The 13,248-nt window shown below is 40.7% G+C and overlaps 1 protein-coding gene across 1 annotated transcript in view; it reads right to left on the bottom strand.

Annotated features, from left to right (window-relative positions):
- The window catches only part of LOC118786056 (receptor tyrosine-protein kinase erbB-4-like), a 57,300-nt gene that overhangs the window by 39,910 nt on the left and 4,142 nt on the right, over positions 1-13,248 (bottom strand). Inside the window, exons 2-4 of the mRNA XM_036541085.1 lie at positions 13,113-13,157; positions 7,098-7,230; positions 2,510-2,632 (exon numbers count right to left, since the gene is read on the bottom strand). Coding sequence (XP_036396978.1) covers positions 2,510-2,632; positions 7,098-7,230; positions 13,113-13,157 — 301 coding nt within the window. The remainder of the gene's footprint in view (positions 1-2,509; positions 2,633-7,097; positions 7,231-13,112; positions 13,158-13,248) is intronic.

Raw genomic sequence — 13,248 nt, 5'->3', positions numbered from 1 at the left:
AATTCCTGCAGATTTCATTTTCATTATGAGCCTCTCATGCGGAACTTTGTCAAATGCCTTTTGAATGTCCAAATAGATAATATCATAAGCTTGGTTTGAGTCCAGACATGCTGTAGCTTCCTCAGAGAAGTCCAGGAGGTTTGTTAAGCACGACCTCCCTCTGCGAAAACCGTGTTGGCTATCATTTAAGTCACCATTCCTGGATCAGTCCGGTCTCCTTTCTTGTAGATAGGTACTACACTGCCATGTTTCCAGTCATCTGGCATTTCTCCAGTTTTAAGGGATTGCTTAAAAATAACTGTCAGAGGCTTGTAAACCACCTCTGCTAGTTCTTTGAGAACTCTTGGATATATTCCATCAGGGCCTGCTGCCTTATTTGTTTTAAGTTTTTGAAGTTTATCTAGTACTTCTGCATCATTTAAATCAATTTCCTCCATAAGTCTCTGAGAACTGACTGCACCTGAAGGCATATGCGAAAACACTTCACTAGTGAAACTCTCCACAAAGTAACTATTTACGGTATCAGCAATAGCTTTGTTATCATAAACCATCACTCCATCCTTATTTTTTATATCTCTTACCTCATCCTTAACTATCCTTTTATGACTATAGTATTGAAAAAAGTGTTTAGAGTTGTTCTTTGCATCTAGTGCAATCTGTCTTTCAAAACACCTTTTAGCTTCCCTTATTTTTTTCTTAAATTGAGCTCGCATATTACTGTATTCAATCTTATTACTCTCTGAGCTCTCCAACTTGTATTTTCTAAATTTCTTTTGTTTAAAACTGTCCTGTAGTGACTTATTCATCCACTGTGGATGTTTTTTTCTTTTTCAGCTTCCCTTTTCTCACAATTTATGCTGTACATCCAGAATAATCGTTTTAAATATGCACCACATTTCTTTCACAGTTTTACCATCTAGAAGAGGTACCCAGTTTATATTCCTTGTATAATCATGCATCTTAATAAAGTCAGCTTGTCTAAAGTTGAATACTCTAGCATTGGAGAATGCAGACTTAACTTGCCAAAAAACTTCAAATGTAATTGAACTATGGTCACTTGTACCGAGTGGTTCCCTTACCTCAATACTGCCGATTCTATCAGGATTATTACACAGAACCATATCTAGGATTGTGTTCTCTCTCATGGGTTGAGTAACAGACTGTATCAAAAAACAATCATTTACAACACCCAAAAACTCTTCCTCACATTTACCTTGACCTGACACAGCTTCCCAATTAATTGAAGGGTAATTGAAGTCCCCCATTACTGTTGTCTCACCCTCCTGACATGCTAGTTTAATGTGAATATTTTAATCCATATGTCTTCACTAACACCAAGGGGCTCCATTCCTGGTATTTCCTGAATATTAAGATTATCTTTTACATAGAGAGATACGCCTCCTCCTCTTCTATTGATTCTATCTTTTCTTAGCAGCTTGTATCCCTCTATGTTGTACTCATCCCCATGCCCTGCACCAAGCCACGTCTCTGTAATCCCAACATCATAATTACTATTACTCATAACAGTTTCTAGTTCCAAAATTGTATTTTCTTTGCTTCTAGCATATAATTGGAGGAATTTCAAGGTACCACGTGTGCATTTCTTGTCCTTCACCCCCACCCCCAGCTGCTCAGAACCACCTGTATTACAGTGCTGCTCTGACTGATTTACAAGCATCGTTTCCTCACTACTAATAAAATATTTAGCCATGGTGTGTTCTATTCCAGCAGTCTGTCTATCCCTACCCATCTCACTGTATAACCTCCCTGCCCCCCAAGACCCTAGTTTAAATAACCCTCTGCTACCCTAAGCATACGCTGGCCCAGTACAGCTGTACCCCTCTGGTTCAGGTGCAACCCGTCCCGCTTGTACAGGTCACCGAAATCCGATCATCCAGCAAGTCTTGCATAGTTTTGGCCACATTTTTTCCCCTAACTGAAACGCTTTCCCTAAATAAAGATTTACTGCTGAGACAGAATTACCAGCTAAAAAAGGTGCTAAAAGCACCGAGGTGGCTCAGAACAGTCAAAGGCAGAAATCAAGCACAAGAAATGCCACACAATCTGACACTGAAGAATAAAAAAAATTAAACAAGCAAACCGGCTAGCTAGCTAAACTATCCGACTAGCTAGCTAAAGTGTGCTGCTTAAATATTTAAAGATTTGCTCCTGAGAGGGCGAGAAACCACAAAAAAACCTCTCATCGGCTAGAGCCAAATTAGCTGTGTTTGCCAACGAGCTAACTCGTTGGATAACACTTCGACAGAGGAAAAAAGTGGAAAATTGCCTCTCTGTTCCCTAATGGCAACAGAAGATTCAACTTTAGGAGCAGATCAGACCTACCTTATTTAATAGCTAGGTAAATAGCCCCAATTTTTATTTTTATCCTATTGAATGTAATAGCACAGAGACCACTCCACAAACACAGCAGGAACTTGTCCAGGCTAGAGAAATTGAGCAAGAGCAAGAGGATTCTGTGGCAATGCTGATGTGATAGCAAAAACTGCACCTTATAGACGATGCCAAACGCCCCTGAGCCCAGGATCTTCACCCTCTTCAGATCTGTCTCCTTCAGGATGCGCAACTGGGCCTGGTTTGGAGCCGTGCCACTTGGGGTCAGGGGTTCCACCAGCTGTCAATCAATAAATCAATTAATCAACCATCAGCTGAACCACGTCTGAACCAAGCAATGAATTCTCCACCTAAGAGGAGAGCCTGCCATTTTCAAGGAGAGAAAGAAAAGGTGAAGGTGACAGAGATATACGCAGTACCAGTCAAATGTTTGGACACACCTGATTAAGGTAATGGGAAACATGCGACATTTTGATCTAAAGACTTAATCTTAAATGCTTGAAATTTGTTTCTCAGACAAATATAAATTGTGGAATTGATGCCTGTATATGAATTTATTTCCAAAAAAACCACTTAATAATAAGGTTTTCATTTATTTAATACTTTCATTTATTTATACTATTGCATACTTCCATTTGAGTTATTTCATAGTGTATATGAAATAACTAGTGTATATTTAAAAGGTAGTGTATATTTAAAAGGTGAAGCTGGAATACATTGATAAATGAGACTATGGAAGGAATAAACATAGTTGAAGTCTATGAAGTGTGTTAATCACCATAAAGAAAGTATGAAACTATGAAAGAAAGAAAAATATAACATCTATGAAGTATATTAATCACCATAAAGAGAGTGTGAAACTATGAAGCAGTCAAAGGACATCCCATAATAACCTGAAAACAACCCAGAGCAACCAGTAGTACAAAATGTGAAATTACAAACTGCATCTAGAGTGGAATTCTGAACATTCCACAATGTATGCGTATGAGGAGCATGACTCTCAAACAAATTGCTAAAGCTTAAAGACTATAAATCACATCGCGTAGATATTTAAATGTGAGTGACAGTAGAAGAAGCTGAACATTTTGATGTAACATATGTCTATATAGTATAAAAAACTGTAGGAGCAGCAGCAGTTTACAAATTGTGTGAGTATTGTTTTTTAAATAACTGCCACCACTCTAAGAACTGAACATTCCTCAATGCATTTCAATGAAAGAAAAAATAGTATTAAAAGTTGATTATAAAAAGCATAAATCACATCACCTAGCCTACTAGCTGTGTAAAAATAGCATTTTAAAGTTTGTAACAAATCTGAGTGATTCTAAATTTACTTGTCTTTTTTTTTTTTTTGTGCTCACCTTGTGGTCGAGATCTTTTGCTGGCATCGGCAGGAGGAGGCTTGCTTTTTTCACGTGTAGAAAATTGCCGTATATCCATTTGTCAATGACAGGAATCCAGACACATAACGCTAGTCAACCTTAGATAGATAGCTAGCTGGCTAGCAAGCCCCATTCTATGGCTCTGTTGCAAGCCGCAAGAGACGATGTGATTGGTCACAGATACCATAAATGCTGATAATGCAGCGCAATTTTGAATGCGCTGAATACTATGAATACTATGGCTTGCGCTGGTAAAACAATAGGAAACTCTAACTCTAGCAAATTTTAAAGTTGTGTAAATTCTATTTAGAGGTGTGTAAATGCTATTTCAGTATTGTAGGAGGTTGTAAATGCTGTTTACATGCGTTTAGCCTCCTCTACAGCCTTGATTGTAGGGCCTCTGGTCTAACTGGAGGGGGTGTCCATCCTATCCAGACTCAGCCTCAGGGAGCTCTGCAGTCAACTGGCGCTGAATATCTCATGCTGCTACTGCCCAGAGAGGGAGCTGTCCACAGGCCCACTCTAACCTGTGGTGCTGAAACCTCCTTCCCCTCACTGTTGATAGAGCTTCTGCTGTGCTGCTGCTATGTTGGTGCATGTGCCACACAGATATGCTACTGCATGAGTACAGGCACAAAACAGGTTGCACCATCAGCCTTCCAGAGCACTACACACTGACTAGCTACAGAATCAAGTGCAAGTGCTGGGGGAGGACATATGGTGGAGACATGCTAAAGTGAACAGGAAGGACATGGTGCTGTCACAAGGTATTCACCATTACTGAGGTTTAAAGGCTCATTTTATCACTCACCTTGTGTTCAGTCACGCAGAGTTTCATTGAAATTGATGAATAACATTGTGTGTGTGTGTGTGTGTGTGTGTGTACATGTGTACAGAGAGTATCTGAGTATTTGCACTGCATATATGTGCAAGCATATTAAATCCTGCATGTATTCTGACATTGAGAGTACAGATTCACATGGTTGACTGCAGTTTGAGGCCAGAATTCAGCAGCCGGTTGCACCAGCAGAGTGTAAGGTCAATCGTAAGTTCGGGTGTAAAGTCCATCTTAACCTCACGTTTGGAGTAGGTAGTTTCAAACTAGTGCTGCACTGAATTTCGGTTGCACCACGATCACTTAAGAAGCAACTAGTAGTGCGTAAAGCAATCCTTAATCAAAATATTGTCGCATTTAATGACGTTTCCATCGTTTCAAGCCAATCAACGGTACCATACAATATAAACATTTTCGACATTTGCTGTGCACAATAGCCTGCATGTGTCATTGTGCTGATTCAATTGTTCCAACATTCCGAGTCAAAGTATCAAGTTTGTAATAATTATCATAGACAATTTTTCCTCTTTCAACCTTTCATACAAGCCTGTTGATAGCTGCCCGGCTGCCCTACATGAATGTACCCCATTAGATGTGTGTCTTCCAAGGATGGCAGTGTATTTTACAATAAAGTACTTAACATATTCATTTCTTGTGTGTATTTATTTTGAACCAATGTGCATTTGCTCATTCACTACGGTTTGTGGAGTGCGCTTTTTCTCGAGGTGCTGAAGGTTGTCTAGCAGCAAATTTTAACTCAATTAACGGAATAACTTTCGCTGAACAACCAACAAAAGAGCCAACTGAAGTTAAGAATGAAGAAACAATAAGAGGTAAGTTAATATTATAACAACAGTAACAGAAAGGTTATCAAGGTTCACCTTTAGCTGACTTATTGCCGTAATCTGTAGTGCAACATTGTTCAAATTGGCAATAACAAAAACGTGTTATGCTAGCCTGTCAACTCTGTTAGTTAGCATTAGCGTATGCTTCGCTTTTCATTCATTGTATAATGGACCATGGTGTTATATATTTCAGGCTTGGCCATGTTGGGTGAACGCAGACCAAGAAAAAAGAATTTCACTCATGATGAAATTGTTATTTTACTAGCCAAATACAGGGAGCATAAGTGCCTGTTGAAGTGAAATTTAATAACGTTTTTTTTTTTTTTCACGGTGGCCGTCGCATCTATGTAGTGTTAGGTGTAAGTTTTAAAATATAACTTAAGTCTACGTTGAACGTATGTGATTTGGTGCAACGATATAACTTTTAGTTGTTCGTAAACTCTTATGTAGTGCCGATTTACATTCGAACTAGGTAAAGATTGAACTTACGCTCTGCTGATGCAACCGGCTGCAGGTCCAGAGCCTTCCATTCCAAACACTCTATAAGGGTAAACCAGACAGTAACAGAAGACTTGAGGTTTAGTGAATCAGCCCTGAGAAATGACACTCATAGGCACGCAGGCATCTTCCACAACCCCACAATACAGACAATACATTCATCATGTCTCTTGTCTGACCATTATTTATGGGAGTGAATTTTACGACTGGAGTGTAGCTTACGTTAGGCCTAACTTGGCTTTGAGGAGTACAAAGTGACCTTCCAACAGGAGAGCAACACGGATTTATTTCAGAGTTTAAATGGGTGATTCATGCACTGGTGGCTTTGAACTCATTTACATCTCTCAAAAGGACCAAAGGACCAGAGAAAATGGCTGCTCTTTATTTGTTCGGTATTGAACTCTGTGCTGTTTTGTGATCTCATTAGCGCCATTTTAATCAATCCTTCCCTCCATTTGGGAACAAATGAACCTGAATTCTGCAATAAACTTGTCTTTTGATTGTATATCTTTGGGTGTTAGGAGAGGCACCATGGCAGAAAAGGACAGAGGGCAATTGTATGCTCTTCAATAAAACTTCACTTTTCAATAAAGGCAAACAAATCTGACAGATTCCAACTACTCTATTTAACACTCAAGTATAAAACTGAAAGAAAGACCTGATGTTCACCTCAGGAGGTCAAATAAATAGTACTCAAAAAGGTTCAGGCATTACATCGCCAACTTTATTAAAGACAGCTCATATCATTTCCCTTTTGTCTTTTGCCTTACTACATAAAGAGAGTTATGCGAGTCCTATTAACTGCTCCCTGGAAGCTCTCAGTTCTGTGACACAGATGAGACAGAGAGAGAAAGGCCACAGGGTAGAAGACTCATGTGTTACTCAGAAAGGCAGGCCGCAGGTCATGGAACACAGGAGAGACAGAGAGAGGCAGGCTGCAAGCAGTGACACAGCTGGGACTGAGAGAACAAGAGTGTGTAAGAGAGAAAGAGAGAGAGGAGTGGGCCAAGAGACAGAAAAGACTCAGAGACAAGTTAGAGGTTGTGAGACATGGGAGATTCAGACTGAGACAGGACAGAGGCTGTGAGACAGAGGTGAGACTCAAAGAGACAGACTGCAGGCTGGAAGACAGGAAGTGAGACTCAAAGAGATGGACTGCAGGCAGTGAGACAGGAAGTGGCTCACCTCGGTCTCCAGGAAGCGACGGAGGGCCCTCTTTTTTTTTATGCTCTTGCGTCGGACAGACACAGCCACGCTGAGTGCCACGATAACCACCACAAACAGTGCACCTATCACTCCAGCTGCAATTAGGGGAGTCCTGCAGAGAGAGGAGGACGGGAGGGGCATGACAGAGAGAAAATTAGGCACTTTTAATTGATATAACAAAAAAATGGATTTATCTTAAAAAAACAAATGGGATTCCCACTTCTATCAATACAAAGCCCTGTAATGCCAAGAACTCAGCTGAGAAGAGCTAACAGAACTTAAAGGACAGCACAACAGCAACAAATACTATGTGACTCAAACTAATTATAACATAAACATAAGTACATCACTTACTGGGACATTTATGCAAAAAAAATTTGGTATGCCCAAAAGCAAATTGGCTCCTAAAAATAGAATGTACCTGAACACAGTGAAAAGACAGAGTGCGCCTGACCATCACTGGCAGACATGGCAGCCCAGAGGGGACAGGCTGTAATCAGTGTCAGCCAGCAGAAGTAGAGACAGATCTCTTCTCCCAAAAATATGTTTTTTCCCTAAATTCCCTACTTAACCTGATTTGGAAAAGTTCCGGGAAGTGTGCAGCACAAAATCAGCCACACAAGAAGTAACTATAAGCATAGAGACAGTAGAGGACACCTGTAAAACACTGGCACAGTGGTTGCACATAGAAAATATGTAATTGAATTAATTGAATAATTAATACTCATTTACTTTGTGTAAATATTTATGCATTGATTTCTTACATGCAATCATTTCTATTGCTACTTAATAAAAGAAAACCTTTACTGTCATGAAATGAAGTGTTTAAAATCGAAAATTTGAAACAGACAGACTTCCAAACACTTCTCCCAAAACACAGGAAAAAAAACACCCTGTCAAAATATCAAAATAAAGCATTTGTCTCTCCAGCTCTTGGCTCTTATCTGCTTTATTAGATTATGTACTTTATGCCTTTGCTTCACTTCTTGAGGGGCTTTGATGGTTACATAGGTACATGTGAATAAAGAGCTGTGGAGTATTTAGGACGCTTGGTTGATGCTCTCTGTTAGCATGCTGTTCAGTTTCTCCTTTACATAATAAGACCACTATGGGGAAATTCTCAGCACGTTGCGTCTTTTACTCAGTGAGATCTGCGCTCTTTCCCTCTTAATGAGGAGGCCAATATAGCCACTGCCAAGATACTTCACTCGAGTGCAGCAGTTTAAATCAGGAGAAATGATATCAGCCAAATAAGCATCATATAAGCAGGCAGTCTCATTAAATGTGATCACGCTCAACACATTTTTCTGGAAATGCATAAGATGAGATGAGATTCTATAAAAAGCTTTAATTTTAATTTTAAAAGCGGTATATGGTCAGGAGGTTGAGAATCTCATGGGTAATTCTACAAAACAGAGGCACTCTCTCATGCACACACCTGCGCCCACCTGCCTGTGCATATGTGTGTGCACATACACATGCACACACACACACACGCACACACACATACATTCTCTCTTCTTTCTACTGTGGAAAAACCATGAATGTTGCTGCTGTGACTCTGTGAGGTGGCAGTCTAATGGCTGTGGGGCACGCTCCCATGGGAGATCCAGAGGGGGGAGCAACCCTTGGCCTGGTTGGAGGCTCCAGCTCAGGAACCCCATAGAACTGCAGTAATGGCAGCTGGGGAAGGTGGTGAGCAGAGGTCCCTGGTGTCTGGGGAGGAGGTGCCTGGTGTGGACTTAAGGCTCTCGGGGAACATTGGCTGTCCACAAAGCCACAACATGGCTGAAGGAGTGCATGCTACTATCATCATCTTGGGGAATCTATGTCTAATGGATGAGATGAGACCAGAAGCCCAAGTTATGCACACAAACAGTGCAGGTTCAGATGACCAGTCACAGAAATGACCCTTTGATGACCCTTTGTTCTAGGACAGTTCCCGTAGACAGTTTATTGTTATCTGTCCCGATATGGTAGTGAACCTTTGCCAGTTCCTGTTGACAATTAGGTGTCATCTGCCTTCGTATGGTATTGACACTTTGCCCTGGGACAGTTCCTGTGGATAATTAGATAAATACAATGTAGATCCTAACATTTGTCTACGGGAACTGTCCTAGAACAAAAGGTTGTGACATCAATGCCTGTAATCCACTGCCTCTGTCTAAACCCAATCAACAACTGTTGAGATGTGGCCTAATCACACCTAGGTATTTCTGTGAGTGCTCATCTGAGCCTAGGCAGTCTTAGTTCAGGCACTGTTTGCATGCATAACTTTGGCCTCTGGGGAATAAACCTCATCAGTGCAAGACCAGTCTTATCTCATTCGTCAGATTGCCCGTTCCACAAAGTAGAACCTAACATCACTATACACCAGAAGAGGGGCAGGATATATGACGATATGTGAAGATGACAAATTTTCCTGAATGTTTTCATTTGGTGTTTGAATATCTGTATGTGTGTTCAGGGCCCTGGGCTTACCAGTGATTACAAACCTTACATTTACTTTTTAAAGCTTTTTAAGCTTTTTCACATCAGTTTCACCTTCTGGCAGTTTGTGTGCTTGGGAGTGTTAATGTGCAAGAGTGTCTGATCAGACACTAGATAACAGTTCAATTATCTAATTGATAGGCTATATACCTACCATAAAGGACACATAAAGGAAACATGGATTGTGAGAGAAAGCGATAGCAAAGACAGAGGTAAAAGGGTTGCTGGTTTAACTCATTTTGACCATTTTAACCTTTTTACATTTGCCTGTTTGCCTTACAATTTATTAATTATTGCCACTATTTATTTGTCAGTTCATTGTCATAGTCTCTATCTGTATTCCCATTTACCTTTGTAAATAATACAATGTAAATGATACAAATTGATGACCTAACAGCACAAACAGGCCTTTAAAATGCAATGTGACAAAAGCAACACTGGCCCTTTAAGGCTCAGGCTGCTGGATTAGAACTGGTGGATAAATCACTGGACAAACTACACACAATGAAGTGGCTGCTGTAGGTGATGATAATGATGTTACAAATAATGCAACCTCCTCTTTGCATATCTGTGATAAAGAACTGCTGAAGATAAGCCTGCTCCCAGATCAGCATCTCTCAGGCTAATAAAGTATCGATCCACTGTTCAGGCCACAAAAGCCTCTGTTCTGAGACCAGCTGATTACATGATCTCCTGATCTCTTCTGTTTCTCACAGAGCTCATTTAGAGGCAAGAGGGGATGACACTTCCTGATCAACCTATTGATCCTGCACCCTCTTAAACACAGTACAGTGTGCTATGCTGTTATCTTCTGATCATGCCCACTACTCACAAAGCAGGGCTGTCATTATTATCCTCTCCTCATCAAGCCCACCCCATACAGAGTCAATTTACAGAGAGGGTGAACCATAAAACTTTCAGAGCGCTGTCATGTGCACTCTGCCTGATGCAATTACAACAGTCAAATTCCTACTTGTTACCCTGTGGCATGCATTACATATCTTATGATGTTACATGCTTATGCTGTCACATGCATTTATGCTTAGGTATAATGCTATTCCCTGCATTGCACACCATAAGCTGTTTTACCAGTTGGTATGGAGTGAATGAGTAGAGATGAATCTGAATGTTGGCTAGCACAGTTACACCCACCTTTCTTACAACAGGCTCAGGTAAGAGCAGATGCATATTTCACAGGTGCAATTTACTTTTAGCAACATGCATATTCCTGTCTGAAACAACTGCCTTTGGCCAAAGAGGATTGAGATAAGGGGTCAAATATTCTGCACTGAGGTCAAACATTGGTATTCTATAAAGGTAATTTTCTTGGCAAACACTCTTTATTCAGTGCAACTTACTGGTTCAACACACTACATCAGACAAGCTGTAAAAATTTTAAAGAGCAGGATCTGTTTTTGGTGAGCCATCAAATGAGGCATTACACAGGGTGGCATGTTGCAGGCTGGGTTCATGGAGACAATGTTACAAGCTGAGTCTTATCTGAACAGGATTTACAACACCCTAACAAAAAGATAATGGCAATGACACAAGAGCTTTATTTTTAAGAGAAAAATAATAATAAAAATAAGCTTTTCTGCGAAAGGACTTATCATCATATCTTCACATATTGCATCATATCTTTATACCCGCTCAGGTATCTCCCCATCCATAAACACTGTCATTCAGAATGATCCTGCTGATCATTCACACACACACACACACATGCACACACACACACACACACACACACACACACACACCTAACATTCTGCATGAGGCTCTCATGAGAGTAATTACTAATTTACTAACAGCACCGAAGTGCGCTTCACCACCAGAGGAAGATGAACAATGCTTTGAAATTTCCAGGGATCTCTGCTGACAGAAATGCAATTATTGCATTTCACACTTGCAATCTCACTCCATACATCAGCTAACATTGTTCTTCCTGTATTCAATGGCAAGTGTTCCTTAACATCTATCATCAATACAAAACAACATGGTGGGCATTATTTGCATCCAATAATAATTATGTTGATAATGATTCTTGATTCTCTCTCATCACCTATATTAATATAATAAACACAAGCAGTTGTGATTTCTACCCTGCTCGGTCCTTGAAAAATCCTCCCATGGGACCTAACCACCTTGCTGTTTTTCCCAGGAAGCTGAATGAAAAAAAAATAGAAAGCCCAGAACTAAATGGGAAAAGCTGGAAATTTTTTTCCCTAATTCCACTGAGATGTGAGTCAAGAAAACACTGGAAAACACTGAATCGCAGCCAAGACCCACTGAAGGGGCCATTGTACAAGTCTATGAATGACTGGACATCATCTTCCTACGATTCAATGATTTAGCTATTCTCACACTGTACATGTCTGTTTAGATTAGGTTTGCTGCTGGCCGTCTGAATGTGCTTTGCTCTTATATGCTCTGCTGGACCCCCTCATTCCATTAATATTAAGTTCATTTACCGGTGAAGTCATTTCACACAGTGGTGCTGTGTGTTGCTTTTTCCTGCCCTGAGACCAAATGTCTCCCAGAGCCACGGTTTCTTAGATTGTAAAATCCATTTCTTCTAAACGGGTTCTCTGCTTCATGGGAAAAGCAAGCTCCAACACAACCATAGAAAGCCATCATAGTGGGCACCTCATCAGTGTTTCAACCAGAGCCACAATAAGCTATCATAGGAGGCACACAATTACTCTAACACAGCAACACTAAGCCATTGTTGTGGGCACTTCAACAGTGTACCAAACACAGCAAGCCAGCATAGTGGGCACTTCAACAGTGAACTAAACATAGCCATATAAAGCCATCATAGGGCACACACAATCAGATTACCAAACATAACTAAACTAAGCCATCGTAGGGGTTGAACCTCTGGCACTCAAACACCCCCACACAAGCACCCATAGCTTGGCTTCACACAAAGTAGGGACAAACTCCCCAATGGCATTCTGATGTTCCACTGATGGCATTCTGTCCACGACCAGGACCCTGCTGTTAGAGTGGAATTTCCCACCATCGATCCCCATTGAGTAACAAAGCAGCAGTGCCAGACGACTGAGTGACGTCAAATGTGGAGGGTACAAAACAGAATCTGTAATGAATACATAATGGAGAACATGAAGGAGGGAGCAGAGGAGGAAACAGACAGAGAGAGAGAGAGAGAGAGAGAGATGTCTGACAGTGCAGGAGATGGGAAAGGATACGGAAAGCTTGATCTAGACAGCATGGTAGAATGAGAAAGGGATGTAGTTAACTCCTCATCTCCTCAGTGGTGACCTCTTAGACCCCCTGTCAAGCTCAAATCCCTTACAGACACCCTGTCTTGACCAATTAGTCATCATTGCTGGATGTGACTCATGAGAGTTAGTAGAATGTTCTACAGAGAGTGCAGCATGAGGTGAATTCATCTCAGTGAAATGGCGGGGACTGGCCACACCTGACAGAATAGGCATTTGTTGCATTTGAAAGAGAACAAGTGATGAGTCTGAAGATTACCTGTCCATCATTCCCATACAATCCTGGAGTCTGGGTCCAGTGCACCTAAGAGCAAGAAGAGAAAGCTTTTCATTTACATTTATTTGCCTCGCAGACTCTTTTATCCAGAAATAAGACAAATATCCTATTCATTATG

Source organism: Megalops cyprinoides, chromosome 11 (genome assembly GCF_013368585.1).
Source record: "Megalops cyprinoides isolate fMegCyp1 chromosome 11, fMegCyp1.pri, whole genome shotgun sequence".
Taxonomy (NCBI): Eukaryota; Metazoa; Chordata; class Actinopteri; order Elopiformes; family Megalopidae; genus Megalops; species Megalops cyprinoides.
Note: the sequence above shows the minus strand (reverse complement) of the source record. Positions and strands in the feature narration are given on the sequence as shown.